We start from the raw sequence: 19985 nt of genomic DNA, 5'->3' as shown, positions 1-19985 counted from the left end.
ACTTCATTACTCCTCCTGGAAATGTATAAACTGACACTGTTGATGGCTGTCCAATCCCCGCTAGGACAAACCCCTTTGACAAGGAAACCGGTAACACCCGGTTGTCTATATATTTACAGGAGGAACAACAAAGGGACTTGTTTTTAAGCAGCCGTCACAGTTGTCAGTTTATTCAGGAATTTCCAGGAGGAGTAACAGAGGAACATGAAAAATTTCTTATTTCTTAGGACAAGTATTTGGTAAAATGGACATGCCAGGAGAGGCGAGAGGCCCTCCCCGCTCCCGGCCCGGACAGTCATGGCCGCTATTTAACCCCTTCCCCTCCTCTCACCTGCTTCTCGCTGATGATGTACACAGACTGCCAGTCCGGGCTGAACACCATGTCTCTCAGGATGGGCTTTCCTGGCACCACGGCTGCAGTGTCGTACAAGATGGCATCGGCGGGGCTGTCTACGCGAATCTGTCAAGGCAAGAAGACGCTTGTGGTGAGCGGCCGCAGGACACAGGGGTCTTTGTGTGAGCGGCCATTGTTACAATCCGCAGACGTGACAATCATCATTAGTCTCCATAACCGGGAAACAAACAGTGACAGATCCAGGGGTGAAGACCCAGGAAAAGGGGCCGATCTGCCCGCCGGCGCTGACCCGACCCTGCAGACGGAGGAGCGGAGATCAGCGGCGCCCCTTACTGGCGGGATCAGCGGTGACGTGAAAACACAAGGCAGCGCGGCCGGCTCCTTCCAAATCCGCTCCAACAACATCCGCTATAAAACAATTAGGACGGAATTTCTAGAATGTGCTCGCTATAAAAGTATGTGAAATTTCCCGCTGGGGCCAACGGGGCCAGAAGCTCGCAACGGCTGCTCCGGGGGCGGCGAAGCAGGTATCAACCGGACACCTCGCGTCTGCTCCTGGTAACCCCACCTGCCAGGAGCACGGACCAGAGAGAGCACAGGGTCTGCACGGCTCAGTCACAAGAGGGGGAAGCAGGTACTTTGTACTATGGACCCCCAGGACCGAGCCCTGCCCAGGAGCAGCCAAGCCGTGCCCAGGAGGAGCAATCCGAGCCCTACTCAAAGTAGGCTGTGCCCAGGAGGAGCAGGCCAAGCCCTGCCCATGGAGGAGCAGGCCAAGCCCAGCCCATGGAGGAGCAGGCCAAGCCCAGCCCATGGAGGAGCAGGCCAAGCCCAGCCCATGGAGGAGCAGGCCAAGCCGTGCCCATGGAGGAGCAGGCCAAGCCCAGCCCATGGAGGAGCAGGCCAAGCCCAGCCCATGGAGGAGCAGGCCAAGCCGTGCCCATGGAGGAGCAGGCCAAGCCGTGCCCATGGAGGAGCAGGCCAAGCCGTGCCCATGGAGGAGCAGGCCAAGCCCAGCCCATGGAGGAGCAGGCCAAGCCGTGCCCATGGAGGAGCAGGCCAAGCCCAGCCCATGGAGGAGCAGGCCAAGCCCAGCCCATGGAGGAGCAGGCCAAGCCCAGCCCATGGAGGAGCAGGCCAAGCCGTGCCCATGGAGGAGCAGGCCAAGCCCAGCCCATGGAGGAGCAGGCCAAGCCGTGCCCATGGAGGAGCAGGCCAAGCCCAGCCCATGGAGGAGCAGGCCAAGCCCAGCCCATGGAGGAGCAGGCCAAGCCCAGCCCATGGAGGAGCAGGCCAAGCCCTATGCAGAGTAGGCCAAGCCCTGCCCATGGAGGAGCAGTCCAAGCCCTATGCAGAGTAGGCTACCATTAGGATGAGCAATCTGAGCCCTGTGCAGAAGTAGGTCGTGCCCAGGTGGAACAGGACAGGCCTCATACAGTGTAAGCCGAGCCCAGAAGCAAGCCGCGCCTTGAGCAGAGTAGAAAGTGCCCAGGAGGAATTGGCCACGCCCCAAGATGAGTAGGTTCCACCCAGGAGGAGTAGGCCACACAATGAGCAGAGTACGCTGCACCCAGGAGGAGCAGGTAGCGCCCCATGCAGCGTAGGACAAAGACCAGAAGAAGCAAGCGGTGCCTTGAGCAGGGTAGGTCACATCCAGGCAGAAAAGCCCAAGCCCTGCACAGAGTAGGCTACGCCCAGGAGGTGCAGGCCGCACCCAGAGCAGAGTAGACTGTGCACAGAGTAGGCTACGCCCAGGAGGAGCAGGCCGCACCCCGAGCAGAGTAGACTGTGCACAGAGTAGGCTACGCCCAGGAGGAGCAGGCCGCACCCCGAGCAGAGTAGACTGTGCACAGAGTAGGCTACGCCCAGGAGGAGCAGGCCGCACCCCGAGCAGAGTAGACTGTGCACAGAGTAGGCTACGCCCAGGAGGAGCAGGCCGCACCCCGAGCAGAGTAGACTGTGCACAGAGTAGGCTACGCCCAGGAGGAGCAGGCCGCACCCCGAGCAGAGTAGACTGTGCACAGAGTAGGCTACGCCCAGGAGGAGCAGGCCGCACCCCGAGCAGAGTAGACTGTGCACAGAGTAGGCTACGCCCAGGAGGAGCAGGCCGCACCCCGAGCAGAGTAGACTGTGCACAGAGTAGGCTACGCCCAGGAGGAGCAGGCCGCACCCCGAGCAGAGTAGACTGTGCACAGAGTAGGCTACGCCCAGGAGGAGCAGGCCGCACCCCGAGCAGAGTAGACTGTGCACAGAGTAGGCTACGCCCAGGAGGAGCAGGCCGCATCCCGAGCAGAGTAGACTGTGCACAGAGTAGGCAGCATCCAGACGTAAAAAAGGCCAAGCCCTGCACAGAGTAGGTAATGTGCAGGCAGAGGAGATTGAGCCACGTACAGAGTAGGTGGTGCCCCCTGCACCGGGAAGACAGAACAGACGCAGCCCTCATGCAGAGTTGGACAAGCCCCACAAAGCGTGGAGGCAGAGCAAGAGTCCCACTCTGAGCCCAGGACAATAAGCCAAAACACAAGGTACAAGCCAAGAGGTGTCCAATATGTAGCACCCTGACCTGCAACATCTCCTGTGACTGCCCAGAGCAATGCCCGTCTCCACCACCCGCACTGTACCCAGTCCTGTGACTGCCCAGAGCAATGCCCGTCTCCACCACCCGCACTGTACCCAGTCCTGTGACTGCCCAGAGCAATGCCCGTCTCCACCGCCCGCACTGTACCCAGTCCTGTGACTGCCCAGAGCAATGCCCGTCTCCACCACCCGCACTGTACCCGGTCCTGTGACTGCCCAGAGCAATGCCCGTCTCCACCGCCCTCACTGTACCCAGTCCTGTGACTGCCCAGAGCAATGCCCGTCTCCACCGCCCGCACTGTACCCAGTCCTGTGACTGCCCAGAGCAATGCCCGTCTCCACCACCCGCACTGTACCCAGTCCTGTGACTGCCCAGAGCAATGCCCGTCTCCACCACCCGCACTGTACCCGGTCCTGTGACTGCCCAGAGCAATGCCCGTCTCCACCGCCCTCACTGTACCCAGTCCTGTGACTGCCCAGAGCAATGCCCGTCTCCACCGCCCGCACTGTACCCAGTCCTGTGACTGCCCAGAGCAATGCCCGTCTCCACCGCCCTCACTGTACCCAGTCCTGTGACTGCCCAGAGCAATGCCAGTCTCCACCACCCGCACAGTACCCAGTCCTGTGACTGCCCAGAGCAATGCCCGACTTCACCACCCGCACTGTACCCAGTCCTGTGACTGCCCAGAGCAATGCCCGTCTCCACCGCCCTCACTGTACCCAGTCCTGTGACTGCCCAGAGCAATGCCAGTCTCCACCACCCGCACTGTACCCAGTCCTGTGACTGCCCAGAGCAATGCCCGTCTTCACCACCCGCACTGTACCCAGTCCTGTGACTGCCCAGAGCAATGCCCGTCTCCACCACCCGCACTGTACCCGGTCCTGTGACTGCCCAGAGCAATGCCCGTCTCCACCACCCGCACTGTACCCAGTCCTGTGACTGCCCAGAGCAATGCCAGTCTCCACCACCCGCACTGTACCCAGTCCTGTGACTGCCCAGAGCAATGCCCGTCTCCACCACCCGCACTGTACCCAGTCCTGTGACTGCCCAGAGCAATGCCCGTCTCCACCGCCCTCACTGTACCCAGTCCTGTGACTGCCCAGAGCAATGCCCGTCTCCACCGCCCTCACTGTACCCAGTCCTGTGACTGCCCGGAGCAATGCCCGTCTCCACCACCCGCACTGTACCCAGTCCTGTGACTGCCCAGAGCAATGCCCGTCTCCACCGCCCGCACCGTACCCAGTCCTGTGACTGCCCAGAGCAATGCCCGTCTCCACCGCCCGCACTATACCCAGTCCTGTAACTGCCCTGAGCAATGCCCGTCTCCACCGCCCGCACTATACCCAGTCCTGTAACTGCCCTGAGCAATGCCCACTGCAGCTTTGATAACCTTCACATCTCTCCATGCCCAGAGCGACCCCTTCCCATGAACCCTGTGACGTGATTTCGCACATGGCAGGGCCCCGGCCTCTCCTCTGCACCCTCCTGTCTGACAGCTCCGTGCTAAGTGCAGAGTTCTGCTCTCCAAGCAATCATTTCATCCATAAAATCCTGCCAGGAATCCAGCATCCATCAGGAGAATTAGCATAAAATATTAAGGCCGGCACCAGGGAAGGAGGGAGAATGGCGCTGGTTTGGGGGGAAAGAAGAAGGATGGGGGGGGATGGGCTGGAAGAAAAACAAGAAATTTAGAAGTCAATCCTCACTTCACAGGCACGATCTTACCCCAGGTCCATCACACTTTATTTTACTACTTATTATATTTATATAATTTTATATATGTATTTTTCTTATATAATCTTATATTTATTATATAATATTTATATATTAAATTCATTTTTATTATATATTTATTTTTTATTACATATTTATATATTAAATTATATATTTATATATTAATTTGTATTCTATAATATTTATTATATTTTTATTATAAATTCCTTTTTATTATATTATATAATATTTATATATTAAATTCCTTTTTATTATATATTGCATTTATTTTATTTATATATTATATTTTTAGTATATTTTTATTATTTATATATTAAATTCATTTTTATTATATTTCATTATATAATATTTATATTTTAATTAATTATATTTATATTGTTATATAATATTTGTATATTAAATTAACTTATATATTTATTTTTATTATAAAATATTTATATTTTTATTATATAATATTTATATATCAAATTCATTACATATATTATTTTTTATTATATATTTGTATATTAAATAATATTTATATATTATATTATTTATATTTTTATAATATTTATATTTTAACATTCATTTGTATTATATATTTTTATTTTTCATGAATTTAATATATAATAAAAAATATTCTATATTAAATTCATTATATAGATTATATTTTTTTATTATATATTTGTATACATTATATAATATTTACATATATTTTCATATTATTTATATTGTTATTATATAATATTTAAATTTTAAAATTTATTTGTATTATATATTTTTATCTTTCATTCCATAATATTTATAATTTGTTTTTTAGTATATATATATATATATATATATATATATATATATATATATATATATATATATATATATATATATATATATATATATATATATATATATATATATATATATATATACACACACACACACACACATATATACACACACATATATATAATATATATATATAATATATATATATATATTTTATATATATATATATATATATATATATATATATATACATACATATACATACACACACACATATACATATATAATCTATTTTTTTACGTGTTTGCATTAACATTTTTAGATATATTTATATATAAATTTTTCATTATATAATATTTATATATATTTATTCTTTATTATATAATTATATATTATTTATATATTTAGGTTATATAACATTATATATAATCTATTTTTTTTACGTTTTTGCATTACCTTTTTTTTTTTTACCTCTGATTATTACAGCAACAGGAAAGGAAGGCGGAAGCGAAATTTTGACACCTGACAACCTCGGAGGACGCGGTGGTGGTTAGAGGTGAATCTGAGAATCAGCCCTTCTCGCCGCCGTTTATCCACATGAAGCCGATCGTCATCTCGGAGAAGAGGCTCCTGTTTATTGCAGACGGTAATTGAATGCGTTGGTCGAAACCACACAAAATAAAAAGCTCAATTATTAGGGAAACATGCGGCGGTGGCCGACCGAGCGCCGATCTGCGGAGGACGGTGCCTTAAAGGGTCCCTTCTCCGGAAAGCTGGGTGGCTCCATGTCCGCGCTGTTGTAATTAAAGCTCGCCGCTTCCCCATACAAACGAGGCACAAACACCATAATTAATCCTAGGTGTAGTCCCGGCCTCCGCCGAAAGATTAAAAACACTAAATCCCCTTAGGAGCCCCGTCCTCCGAACCAATTAAGCTCCATGAGACATAACGGTGATTATTAAAAGCAATAAAGCCGCAACAACGCGACAATATCGGAGCGCGGCGGGACGCCGGCCTTCATTATTTTTAGTAGTCGTTTCCTAATTCTATCCCTTAAATCTTACACAGCGCCTCCCCTGTGCACAGGCTGTGCTGGGAACTGCAGTCAGCGGAGCGGCGATACCAGACACGGCCTGCAGAGGCGCTGTGTGTTTGGGAGCAGGAGGTTCTGTTCATCCCTTGAAGCCTCGGTGTGAGGGCAGCAGGGCGGCGGGGGTTAATAATACATGGTGTAATGCGCTCGTCGTTAATTACCTCACTATGGCTCCTGCATTATTGATGCTCTGGATGTTTACATGGAGGAGAATGATCATTATATTCTCAGGGACCGGGCAGCAGCGCAACGCTGGCACCGAGGGTCCACACTGAGTGTGAGTGGGGGGCTCCTGCCCGAACCCCTCTATCCTCAGAGCACAACCACTACTTGATTTACAAGAGCCACATACAATGCTATTCTAGTCATCTAGTGATGGGGCCGAGCGGCCGTGACCCGATCCCAATCAGCAGCGACCCGATCCCCGCGCCCAAGCGGCCGCGACCTGATCCCCCGCGCCCAAGACCCGATCCCCGCACCCAAGCGGCCATGACCCGATCCCAATCAGCAGCGACCCGATCCCCGCGCCCAAGCGGCCATGACCCGATCCCCGCGCCCGAGCGGCCATGACCCGATCCCCGTGCCCGAGGCCCGATCCCAATTAGCAGCAACCCGATCCCCGCGCCCAAGCGGCCATGACCCGATCCCCGCGCCCAAGCGGCCATGACCCGATCCCCGCGCCCAAGCGGCCATGACCCGATCCCCGCGCCCAAGCGGCCATGACCCGATCCCCGCGCCCAAGCGGCCATGACCCGATCCCCGCACCCAAGCGGCCATGACCCGATCCCCGCACCCAAGCGGCCATGACCCGATCCCCGCGCCCAAGCGGCCATGACCCGATCCCCGCGCCCAAGCGGCCATGACCCGATCCCCGCGCCCAAGCGGCCATGACCCGATCCCCGCGCCCAAACGGCCATGACCCATCCCCGCGCCCAAGTGGCCATGACCCGATCCCCGTGCGGCCATGACCCAATTCCCGTGCCCGAGGCCCGATCCCCCGAGCGGCCGCGGCCCGATCCCAATCAGCAGCGACCCGATCCCCGTGCCCGAGCAGCCATGACCTGATCCCCGTGCCCGAGCGGCCAGGACCCGATCCCCGTGCACAATCGGCCACAACCCAATCCCAATCAGCAGCGACCAGATTCTGTGCCAGATCAGCCACAATCTGATGCCAAGCCATGGCAAAGACCTGATCATGTACCCGAGCCCCGGCGATGACCTGATCATGTACCCGAGCCCCGGCGATGACCTGATCATGTACCCGAGCCCCGGCGATGACCTGATCATGTACCCGAGCCCCGGCGATGACCTGATCATGTACCCGAGCCATGGCAATGACCTGATCATGTACCCGAGCCACGGCAATGACCTGATCATGTACCCGAGCCACGGCAATGACCTGATCATGTACCCGAGCCACGGCAATGACCTGATCATGTACCCGAGCCACGGCAATGACCTGATCATGTACCCGAGCCACGGCGATGACCTGATCATGTACCCGAGCCACGGCGATGACCTGATCATGTACCCGAGCCACGGCGATGACCTGATCATGTACCAGAGCCCCGGCGATGACCTGATCATGCCCCCGAGCCACAGCGATGTGATAATTGGGTGCTACTAGTTGGGGGGCACGGCACACTCACAATGTTGGCATTAATGGGACAGTGTCAGGCCGCGCTCGGACCCTCCTAACCTTACAATGCCCACCTGTCCATTTATTACCATTTCCAGGAGGAATAACAGAGGAACGGCACAATGCAATCTTCATGGGAAAGATGCTCTGGAATTGTGCTTTTCTGGGTTAGACGCTCGTCAGGAGAGGCGACAGCTCCTTATCTAGTGCAGAGCGGTAATTTATGCTTTCTGCACTTTTCTGTTTCCTATGAGGCAGCCGGGATTTGCAGCCCTGGGATCCACCACAGCTAATCACTGATTAATGATAATTATATCCACCGCAACCAGCGCAGCAAATGGAAATGATATCCCAAAGCAAACACCGCGCCGGCGAGGTATGGAAAGAGCGAGTAATGAATAGCGAGAACGGACGGAGCGCCGGGGGCGGACACATCCGCTGCCCAGGTCCAAAATCCAACCAGTCCCCCCAGCAGATGTTGGGTTAAAAAAAAAAAAAAAAAAAGGTTGGCATGTCGGTTTTCAACATGCCCGATCTGTCTGACTTCAGGGGAGAGTAGTTGCTGCCGGAGGTGTCTGAGCGGCTTCCTGCCCTATCCCCCATTGAGAACACAGGCAAAGCAGGCAGATCTGGAGCGGCCAACAGCCATTAGGGGTTTCCATCCAATCACCGTTGCGATCAGAGGTTTCCCATCCAATCACCGTTGCAATCAGGGGTTTCCCATCCAATCACCGTTGCGATCAGGGGTTTCCCATCCAATCACCGTTGCGATCAAGGGTTTCCCATCCAATCACCGTTGCGATCAAGGGTTTCCCATCCAATCGCCGTTGCGATCAAGGGTTTCCCATCCAATCGCCGTTGCGATCAAGGGTTTCCCATCCAATCACCGTTGCGATCAAGGGTTTCCCATCCAATCACCGTTGCGATCAAGGGTTTCCCATCCAATCACCGTTGCGATCAAGGGTTTCCCATCCAATCGCCGTTGCGATCAAGGGTTTCCCATCCAATCGCCGTTGCAATCAAGGGTTTCCCATCCAATCGCCGTTGCGATCAAGGGTTTCCCATCCAATCGCCGTTGCGATCAAGGGTTTCCCATCCAATCACCATTGCGATCAAGGGTTTCCCATCCAATCACCATTGCGATCAGGGGTTTCCCATCCAATCACCGTTGTGATCAGGGGTTTCCCATCCAATCACCATTGCGATCAGGGGTTTCCCATCCAATCACCGTTGCGATCAAGTGTTTCCCATCCAATCACCGTTTTGATCAGGGGTTTCCCATCCAATCACCGTTGCGATCAGGGGTTTCCCATCCAATCACCGTTGTGATCAGGGGTTTCCCATCCAATCACCATTGCGATCAGGGGTTTCCCATCCAATCACCGTTGCGATCAGGGGTTTCCCATCCAATCACTGTTGTGATCAGGGGTTTCCCATCCAATCACCATTGCGATCAGGGGTTTCCCATCCAATCACCGTTGTGATCAGGGGTTTCCCATCCAATCACCGTTGCGATCAGGGGTTTCCCATCCAATCACCGTTGCTATCAGGGGTTTCCCATCCAATCAATGTTGCGACCAGGGGTTTCCCATCCAATCAATGTTGCGACCAGGGGTTTCCCATCCAATCACCGTTGCGATCAGGGGTTCCCCATCCAATCATCGTCGCAATCAGGGGTTTCCCATCCAATCATTGATGCGATGAAAGAGCAAATAACACCCTGGTCAGGGGCCGGTGGGCCGGGGGGCCGGGGGCGCTCCTTTATTTCTGGATCTGGGGGTGGTGGGGGAAGGGGCTGTTATTGGGAGAGGGAAGCGCGAGGCTGTGCCAGAGACAAATATGTGCGGGACGGAGAGAAATGTGTAAAACAGGAGTGCGCTAATATATTCCAGCTGGGAGGATTGTGCGCCGCGACTCACATTTCACACCGCTTTATGAAAAGTTTAATGTTGCGCCTCTCCCTTGGGCCGGCTGCCCTCGCGGCTAAGCCCCATAACCACATTCTCCTCTATCAAACCCCAGGAAAAAATGTACCTGATTTAGTACGGATCACGGCCCGAGCCTCGCATGGAGAAGACGATAGAAAACACATGCACTGCAAGGTTCACCCACAACCTGCCGACAAGAGGAACGCCGGGGGCCGGAGACTGATCTGCAAATACACCGGCCAGAAATATCTCATTTTTTTTATCTGGTGTGAATGCCGCCGTTCTCTTAAGTCCGGCGATGGTTTTCTTTTGTTCCTGCGCCTCTCCGTTCCTGAGATATGGCCCCTTCTTCTTGTTAGCCAAGTGGGCGTATTCCTCAAATATTCTCTATAGGAGTATTCTTGACCACACCCACTTGGAATGTTCAACTTTCTCATCCTCACTGTCCTCTGTGTGGTTGTAAAAAGAAGCAGGCTGCAACAGCCTTCCCCACCTCTTTTATATATAGCTTGTTTTTTTTAGCCAAGTGGGTGGGGTCCTTAAGAACACACCCACTTAGCAAACAAGAGCAGGGGAGGTAGGCTCCAGCTGTAACCAGTAACCACACACAGGACAGCAAGGGGGAGAATGTTGGACAGAAACAGGATGCAACAGCCTTCCCCCCTCCTTTTTATATATAGGGTTTTTTTTTAGCCAAGTGGGTGGGCCTACGAAGACTTGAGAAATACACCCACTTGCAAATCAAGAGTGGGGGGAGCGAAGCTCCTGCTGCAGCCAATAACCAGCAAGGAGGAGAATATTGGACAGAAACCGGCTGCAACAGGCTTCCCCCTCCTTTTTATAGTTTTTTTTAGCCAAGTGGGTGGGGTCCTAAAGAACACACCTACAAAGACGACTTGCAAAATACACCCACTTGGAAAACAAGAGCGGGGGGAGGGAGGTTCCAGCTGTACCCAGTAACCACACACAGGACAACGAGGAGGAGAATGTTGGACAAACAGGATGCAACAGCCTCCCCCCCTCCCTCCTTTCTCTATATAGGTTTTTTTTTAGCCAAGTGGGTGGGCCTAGGAAAAAGACTTGAGAAATACACCCACTTGGAAATCAAGAGCGGGAGAGGGAGGCTCCAGCTGTAGCCAATAACCAGGAGGAGAATGTTGGACAGAAACTGAATGCAACAGTCTTCCCTCCTCTTAGCCAAGTGGGTGGGGTCCCAAAGAACACACCCACAAGGAAGACTTGCTAAATACACCCACTTGGAAAACAAGAGCGGGGCGAGGGAGTTCCTGCTGTACCCAGTAACCACACACAGGACTGAGGAGGAGAATGTTGGACAGAAACCGGATTCCCCCCTCCTCTTTCTATATAGGTTTTTTTTTAGCCAAGTGGGTGGGCCTACGAATAAGACTTGAGAAATACACCCACTTGGAAATCAAGAGTGGGGGAGAGAAGCTCCTGCTGCAGCCAATAACCACACACAGGACAGCGAGGAGGAGAATATTGGACAACAGTCTTCCCTCTCCCCTCTTTTCTACATAAATATAGTTTTAGCCAAGTGGGTGGGGTCCTTAAGAACACGCCTACAAAGAAGACTTGCTAAATACACCCACTTGGGGTGAGGGAGGTTCCTGCTGCAGCCAGTAACCACACACAGGACAGTGAGGACATGCCAAGTGGGTGGAATCAAGAAAACTCCCACAGGGAAAAGTTGAGATACACGCCCACTTGGCTAATAAGTTTAAAATCTATATACAGGGAAACTGGGGCCGTATCTCAGGAACGGAGAGGCGCAGGAACAAAAGAAAAACATCGCCGGATTCAGGAGAACGGCGGCATTTACAAGAGAGCGTCTCCCTCCCCAGAGGACCTGTCCTGCATTCATCAGCACAGGTGTAATGCTTCATTTCCCCTCCGGAGGCGCTGCAGGGAAACTGAACACTCACCGCCGGGCGCCGTGCCGATCACAACGGATCACTGGGGATTTCAGCTTTATTATTAAAGCAAATACGCCATGGAGGGAAATCGTAGCCCCCCCGATCCTGACGTAGGGGTCCCTGCGGGATGAGCTTTGAGTGGAGAAATCCACGGATTCAGCACAGGCCTGTAATACTAATTAATCTCCGTGGCTGTAGTTACTGCAGCCGGAGCGCGCCTTTAATTTACAGCTCCCCGAAGACCACGTCTCTGCCAAGACCATTAAACTTTCCGGACTTTAACCCATTATTAACCTTACAAACGCATTATTTACAACCGTTCCCGTAGGCGGAGGACATGAGGGGTCAGTATAGCGCCTCCAGAGGCCGAGGCGTGCACAGCATTAGATGGGACTATGTAATGAATGGGCCAAGTGCGTAAAGTCTAATAACAGACGAGCGCCCGGAATAAAAGGGTAAACAGCATTATATACACTTGTGCCTATAGGATAATGGGCGCGGCGCGGCGCGGAGCGGCTGATTACAGGCACAATAAGGAGTGACGCCATCTGGGCACGGAGCGCTCGGCTAATTATCTGTGTGGCAGCAGGAGTTATGGCGCGACGTGATGAATTCCCTGTCCTTTCCCCCAGCCGAGGTGAAGGCCGATCTATAAAAGCCGTCAGTCATAACACGCCAAAACCGCGAGCGCTCCCTGCCCCGGCCAGACGGCACCGCCACCGGACGACACCGGAGCGCGCGGGTTACAGCCCACGCAGGTGCCCACCTACTCTGTGCTGGCGGATGCCCATAGTATCCCCCCGTGTAATGCCCCCCCTCCCCAAAGTTATGTCCCCCCAGTGCAACATCCCCCTTTAATGCAACGTCCCTCCCCCTCCAAGTGCAACGTCCCTTCCCCCTCCAAGTGCAACGTCCCCTCCCCCCCACACGGGCAACGTCTTTCCCCCCCCCACGGGCAACGTCCCCTCTCCTCCCCCTCACGGGCAACGTCCATCCTCCTCCCCCTCACGGGCAACATTTCTTCCCCCCCCCCCACACGGGCAACATCTCTTCCCCCCCCACCCCACAGGTGCAACGTCTCTTCCCCCCCCCACACGTGCAACGTCTTTCCCCCCCCCACACGTGCAACGACTCTTTTCCCCCCCCCACACGTGCAACGTCTCTTCCCCCCCCCACACGTGCAACGTCTCTTTCCCCCCCCCCACACACGTGCAACGTCTCTTTCCCCCCCCCCACACACGTGCAACGTCCCTCCCCTTTACAATTCTTCCCCCAATTTCAATAGCCAAAATTGGATCTAGGGGTAAAGGTAACAGGCATCAGATGGACAAGAGATCCGGTTACAGAACTATTGGGGTCTTGAGCAAACACAAATTCAGATTAAATTGGGTCACAGCCCAAGTAATTGATCGCTCAGCTTCCACACACATGCACACTTAGATTGCCTGAGCGTGCATGCTACTTCAATGTGGAGTACGCCACTGCCAGACACATCTAGCAGCGATCTTCCAAGAACAAAAGGATTGGGCATGCTGAAAGCCAACAGGTCCAATGAGAACACAAGGATTGGGCATGCTGAAAGCCAACAGGTCCAATGAGAACACAAGGATTGGGCATGCTGAAAGCCAACAGGTCCAATGAGAACACAAGGATTGGGCATGCTGAAACCCAACAGGTCCAATGAGAACAAAAGGATTGGGCATGCTGAAAGCCAACAGGTCCAATGAGAACACAAGGATTGGGCATGCTGAAACCCAACAGGTCCAATGAGAACACAAGGATTGGGCATGCTGAAAGCCAACAGGTCCGATGAGAACACAAGGATTGGGCATGCTGAAATCCAACAGGTCCAATGAGAACACAAGGATTGGGCATGCTGAAACCCAACAGGTCCAATGAGAACAAGAGGATTGGGCATGCTGAAAACCAACAGATCCGATGAGAACACAAGGATTGGACATTCTGAAATCCAACAGATCCGATGAGAATACAAGGATTGGGCATGGTGAAAGCCAACAGGTCCGATGAGAACACAAGGATTGGGCATGCTGAAATCCAACAGATCCAATGAGAATACAAGGATTGGGCATGCTGAAAGCCAACAGATCCAATGAGAACACAAGGATTGGGCATGCTGAAATCCAACAGATCCAATGAGAACACAAGGATTGGGCATGCTGAAAGCCAACAGGTCCGATGAGAACACAAGGATTGGGAATATGCCACACATGCACTCACCTTTTTTAGGGTTCCCGCTCGGGTGCCCACGAAAACCACAGAATGCCCGTTGTATCTGTAGGCGGCGACGCTGGCCATGCCATCCGCTTTATCCTCGAAGAGCGGGAGCCCCTCGATCACCTTCAGACCGCCAATGGGTTGATTTAAAGCCAGGCCGCAGAAGCCATCGTGAATAGGCATAGGCTGCAAAAAAGAGAAAACAAGAGGGGGTTAAATGGCATTGAGAGCAGAGTATGCTGGGAGTTGTAGTCCTCCACGCCGCAGCCCATTGCATTTATGAATACAAGAAACCCAAACCAGCCATTAGTCATAGTAACGGCCATCATTTCCTATAAAGGACGCAGCTGCGAGCCAAGGTGACTCGTATCGGCCATGATTTACAGCCGGCGTGCGGCACTGCCATTAAGCCACACATTTTCCTAATGAACGCCGGGGTTTTATCAGTAATACTTCAGGTTTATAGAGCGTTCACCGAAAATCAAAAACAGCCCCTATAAATATCCTTCACTCGCCCTTGTAGCTAAAAATGACACTCCGCTATTTTGTGGAGACTATCAGCATGGAGGCTACTACAGTTCTCGACCTGTCTGCGGCAGGAGCCTCCCCCCCACTGCCCTGTCTGCGGCAGGAGCCTCCCCCCCACTGCCCTGTCTGCGGCAGGAGCCTCCCCCCCACTGCCCTGTCTGCGGCAGGAGCCTCCCCCCCACTGCCCTGTCTGCGGCAGGAGCCTCCCCCCCACTGCCCTGTCTGCGGCAGAAGCCTCCCCCCCACTGCCCTGTCTGCGGCAGAAGCCTCCCCACACTACTCCACTACTCTGCCCTGTCTGCAGCAGAAGCCTCCCCCCCACTGCCCTGTCTGCAGCAGAAGCCTCCCCCCCAGTGCCCTGTCTGCAGCAGGAGCCTCCCCCCCACTGCCCTGTCTGCGGCAGGAGCCTCCCCCCCCCACTGCCCTGTCTGCGGCAGGAGCCTCCCCCCCACTGCCCTGTCTGCAGCAGAAGCCTTCCCCCCACTGCCCTGTCTGCAGCAGAAGCCTCCCCACACTACTCCACTACTCTGCCCTGTCTGCAGCAGAAGCCTCCCCCCCACTGCCCTGTCTGCGGCAGGAGCCTCCCCCCCACTGCCCTGTCTGCGGCAGGAGCCTCCCCCCCACTGCCCTGTCTGCGGCAGGAGCCTCCCCCCCACTGCCCTGTCTGCGGCAGGAGCCTCCCCCCCACTGCCCTGTCTGCGGCAGGAGCCTCCCCCCCACTGCCCTGTCTGCGGCAGAAGCCTCCCCCCCACTGCCCTGTCTGCGGCAGAAGCCTCCCCCCCACTGCCCTGTCTGCGGCAGAAGCCTCCCCACACTACTCCACTACTCTGCCCTGTCTGCAGCAGAAGCCTCCCCCCCACTGCCCTGTCTGCAGCAGAAGCCTCCCCCCCAGTGCCCTGTCTGCAGCAGGAGCCTCCCCCCCACTGCCCTGTCTGCGGCAGGAGCCTCCCCCCCCCACTGCCCTGTCTGCGGCAGGAGCCTCCCCCCCACTGCCCTGTCTGCAGCAGAAGCCTTCCCCCCACTGCCCTGTCTGCAGCAGAAGCCTCCCCACACTACTCCACTACTCTGCCCTGTCTGCAGCAGAAGCCTCCCCCCCACTGCCCTGTCTGCAGCAGAAGCCTCCCCCCCACTGCCCTGTCTGCAGCAGAAGCCTCCCCCCCACTGCCCTGTCTGCAGCAGAAGCCTCCCCCCCACTGCCCTGTCTGCAGCAGAAGCCTCCCCCACACTGCCCTGTCTGCAGCAGAAGCCTCCCCCACACTGCCCTGTCTGCAGCAGAAGCCTCCCCACACTACTCCACTACTCTGCCCTGTCTGCAGCAGGAGCCTCCCCCCACTACTCCACTACTCTGCCCTGTCTGCAGCAGGAGCCTCCCCTCACTACTCCACTACTCTGTCCTGTCTGCAGCAGGAGCCTCCCCCCACCGCACTGCCCTGTCTGCAGCAGAAGCCTCCCCCCCCCACTGCCCTGTCTGCAGCAGAAGCCTCCCCCCCCACTGCCCTGTCTGCAGCAGAAGCCTCCCCACACTACTCCACTACTCTGCCCTGTCTGCAGCAGGAGCCTCCCCACACTACTCCACTACTCTGCCCTGTCTGCAGCAGGAGCCTCCCCTCACTACTCCACTACTCTGTCCTGTCTGCAGCAGGAGCCTCCCCCCACCGCACTGCCCTGTCTGCAGCAGGAGCCTCCCCCCACCGCTCTGCTCTGTCTGCAGCAGGAGCCTCCCCCCACTGCTCTGCTGCAGTGTGTTGTTTGGTTGCTTTTTTGGTCATTTGATATCTAATATTTCTATATAGACACATCATATAGGCAGGCGCTGAGACGTCTTACTATACAATGCTGCTTCCTCTCGCCTCCCCGGGCCGCAGTACACAGCGCACATGTCGTCCTCTCGCCTCCCCGGGCCGCAGTACACAGCGCACGTGTCGCCCTCTCGCCCTCAGGCGTTGCATGCAGTTAGATCCTGGGCGGTGGGGTTGGCATGCCCCAGAGGGCCCCGCGCCAGGTGGCAGGAGCTGTGATGAATGCATCTGCTGTGCTATTTCCCCATCACAATCGCTCGGGACGCGCAGGTACAATATGGCTGGGAATCATTTCTACAGGATTTTTTTGTTCGCAGAATACCTTACTATATAGGGGAAAAGTGCGGCTCCTCCAGTCACTGTGCGGGCGCGGAGGGGGGTCTGCCGGGTGACGGCGGAGGGGTCTGTCCAAAACGCCCCAGGGCAGAGGGCCAGAGGGGGGAGGCTGGCGCCGCGGACAGGCCAGAGGAAGGGGGGGGAGGGGGAGGCTGGTGCCGCGGACAGGCCAGAGGGGGGGGAGGCTCCCGCCATGGACAGGCCAGAGGGGGGGAGGCTCCCGCCACGGACAGGCCAGAGGGGGGAGGCTCCCGCCACGGACAAGCCAGAGGGGGGAGGCTCGCCCCGCGGACAGGCCAGAGGGGGGAGGCTCACCCCGCGGACAGGTCAGAGGCGGGAGGCTGGCGCCGTGAGCAGGCCAGAGGGGGGGAGGCTCGCACCTCGGACAGGCCAGAGGGGGGGGGGGTTGGGAGGCTCCTGCTGCACCCAATTGTCTTATAATCACACTCGGCACAATGAGTAAATAGCTTACATAAGAAGCCGGTCTCCTGGAATCTAAGAAAGCGGGGTGACCGGGGTGAGGAGCGGGGGCCAGGACTATCGGAGGGTCAGGAGTAAGTCAGGACTGGTGGCAGCGCTGCCACGTAGATGGGGCACCTCCTCATGGACACGTTTAGGAATGTCACATTTGTGGCCACTTGTATGAAAATAACAGGGTTTCGCAGCTCCGCGCTCTTTGAAGTGGTATTTAGAGAAACCGCGTCCAATTATAGGCCCCGGCGTCTGCAAGAAGAAAAGCTGCCAGACCCCGGGATGGAGGGAGCGGGACGGAACTGCACGTGAGCGCGGATTAAACACCAATCGGGGGGGGTTAACAGATCGAGGGATCGCTCTGAAGCTGCACGACACGCCTGGAAACGGCGGCGGATAATGACATCTACATAATGCGCGCTCTGTACGGCCTCCGGATCCTGGGGTTCAGCTTCTAGTGGTATCATATTTTGGGCACACGCTGTCATGATGCCGATATGTCACCGAAAGGTGCAAAAAAAACCCCCAAAAAACAGGACCAAGGGCAGAGATCTTCAATCTGCTGCTCACTGAACTACAACTCCCAGCAAGGGTCGGGGGCCACCATCACACCGAGTCCCGAGGTCCAAAATACCTAAAGTACTACCCATCATCTGAGGACCCCTCCAGCCGGGTCGAAAAATCCGAGTCCCAGGCTCTGTGCACACGATGCTTTTTCCTTGCAGATTTAAAAGCAATCCTGCAGGGAAAACGCGTCCCAGCAAAGTCTATGACAATCCTGAAGTGCTGTGCGCACGCTGCTTCTTTTTGCCTTGCAGATTGTGCTGCAGAAAAAGCTTTTTTTTCCTGTGTTTTCCCTAGAAAAAAACATGGGAAAAAAAAACATGGGATTGTATTGTATTGTCTCATATTGTCTGTACATGTCCCCTCTGAATTGTAAAGCGCTGCAGAATATGTTGGCGCTATAGAAATAAAACTTATATTATTATGGGAAAAAAAAGCATGGAAAAACAAAAGCATTAAAAAAAGCATGGAAAAACAAAACCATAAAAAGAGCATAAAAAAAATTCATGGAAAAAAAAGCATTAAAAAAAGCATAGAAAAAAAAAAAATAAAGCATGAAAAAAGCATTAAAAAAACTATGGAAGAAAAAAAAAAGCATGGAAGGAAAAACAGGCATGGAAGGAAAAAAACATGGGGGAAAAAAAACGCATGAAAAAAAAGCATGAAGAGAAAAAAAAAGAAGTATGGGAAAAAAAAACATGGAAAAAAGCCACAAAAAAAAAATCATGAAAAAAAACAGAAAAAAAAGACTTAAAAACTTACTTTTTTTCCTGCCAAAACATGTTTTTTTGTGCTTAAAAAGAAGCACACAAAAAAGCAACGTGCGCGCAGAGCCTGGATGCCCCATCTCTCTATAAGCAAGCACACCCAGCGCAGCCGTGTATGCACGTATCCTGATGGGAGTTGTCGGTGAGCAGACCGTACTTTCTGGACCAAATACTGTTGAGTTTGGATCAGGAGACTCATGGCCAGTCCGAAAAACAAGGTCCTAACACAGCTTATCTCCCTAGGAACAAAAGGATGGGACATGTTGAAATCCAGCATGCCCGATCCTTCTCTCCTCCATCATGCGCCCATAGATGCTAACACCTTTGTGGCACCCTCTAAGGAGTCCTCCAGACACCGGAGCGAATACAGCACCCACCAGGAAAGGGCTCCTGATCATAGGCTCAACTTGGCACATCCTAACAGACGGCGCTAACCTCTATCTAAACCAGACAGCTCAGATTTGTCGTCCTCTAATATTGAATTAAAGGGCTGGGCTTTCCTAGACAAAATTCTTAGGAACGTACATGGGAACAACTCGCTGACATGCGACACCCTCAAAGGAGTCCTCCAGACACCGGAGTGAATACAGCACTTTCCAGGAAAGGGCTCCTGATCATGGGCTCAACTTGGCACATCCTAAAATATGGCGATAACCTCTCTGCTCAGATTTGTTGTCCTCTAATATTGAATTAAAGCGCCGGGCTTACCTAGATAAAAGTCTTCGGAGCGTACATCGAACACAACTCTCTGACCTGAGATGCGATACCCTCAAAGGAGTCCTCCAGACACCAGAGCAAATATGGCGACACTCAACTTGGCACATGCTAAAAGATGTCACCACCCTCTCTCCAAACCAAACTGTTCAGATTTGTCGTCCTCTAATATTGAATTAGAGGGCCGGGCTTTTCTAGATAAAAGTCTTATGGAACGTCCATGGGAACACAAGTCGCCGAGCTGAGATGCGACACCCTCAAAGGAGTCCTCCAGACACCGGAGCGAATACAGCAACCTCCAGGAAAGGGCTCCTCATCAGAGACTCAACTTGGCACATCCTAAAAAATGGCGCTAACCTCTCTGCTCAGATTTGTTGTCCTCTAATATTGAATTAAAGTGCCGGGCTTTCCTAGATAAAAGTCTTATGGAACGTACATGGGAACACAACTCGCTGCCCTGAGATGCGATACCCTCAAAGGAGCCCTCCAGGAAAGGGCTCCTGATTAGAGACTCAACATAGCACATCCTAACAGACGGCGCTAACCTC

At 53.2% G+C, this 19985-nt stretch overlaps 1 protein-coding gene across 1 annotated transcript in view; it reads right to left on the bottom strand.

The window, feature by feature from the left end:
• The window catches only part of PLXNA3 (plexin A3), a 130808-nt gene that overhangs the window by 62056 nt on the left and 48767 nt on the right, over positions 1-19985 (bottom strand). The window contains exons 3-4 of the mRNA XM_075324609.1: positions 14262-14444; positions 332-460 (exon numbers count right to left, since the gene is read on the bottom strand). Of these exons, the coding sequence (XP_075180724.1) occupies positions 332-460; positions 14262-14444 (312 nt within the window). The remainder of the gene's footprint in view (positions 1-331; positions 461-14261; positions 14445-19985) is intronic.

The sequence above is a fragment of the Anomaloglossus baeobatrachus genome, chromosome 9, assembly GCF_048569485.1.
Source record: "Anomaloglossus baeobatrachus isolate aAnoBae1 chromosome 9, aAnoBae1.hap1, whole genome shotgun sequence".
Lineage (NCBI taxonomy): Eukaryota > Metazoa > Chordata > Amphibia > Anura > Aromobatidae > Anomaloglossus > Anomaloglossus baeobatrachus.
Note: the sequence above shows the minus strand (reverse complement) of the source record. Positions and strands in the feature narration are given on the sequence as shown.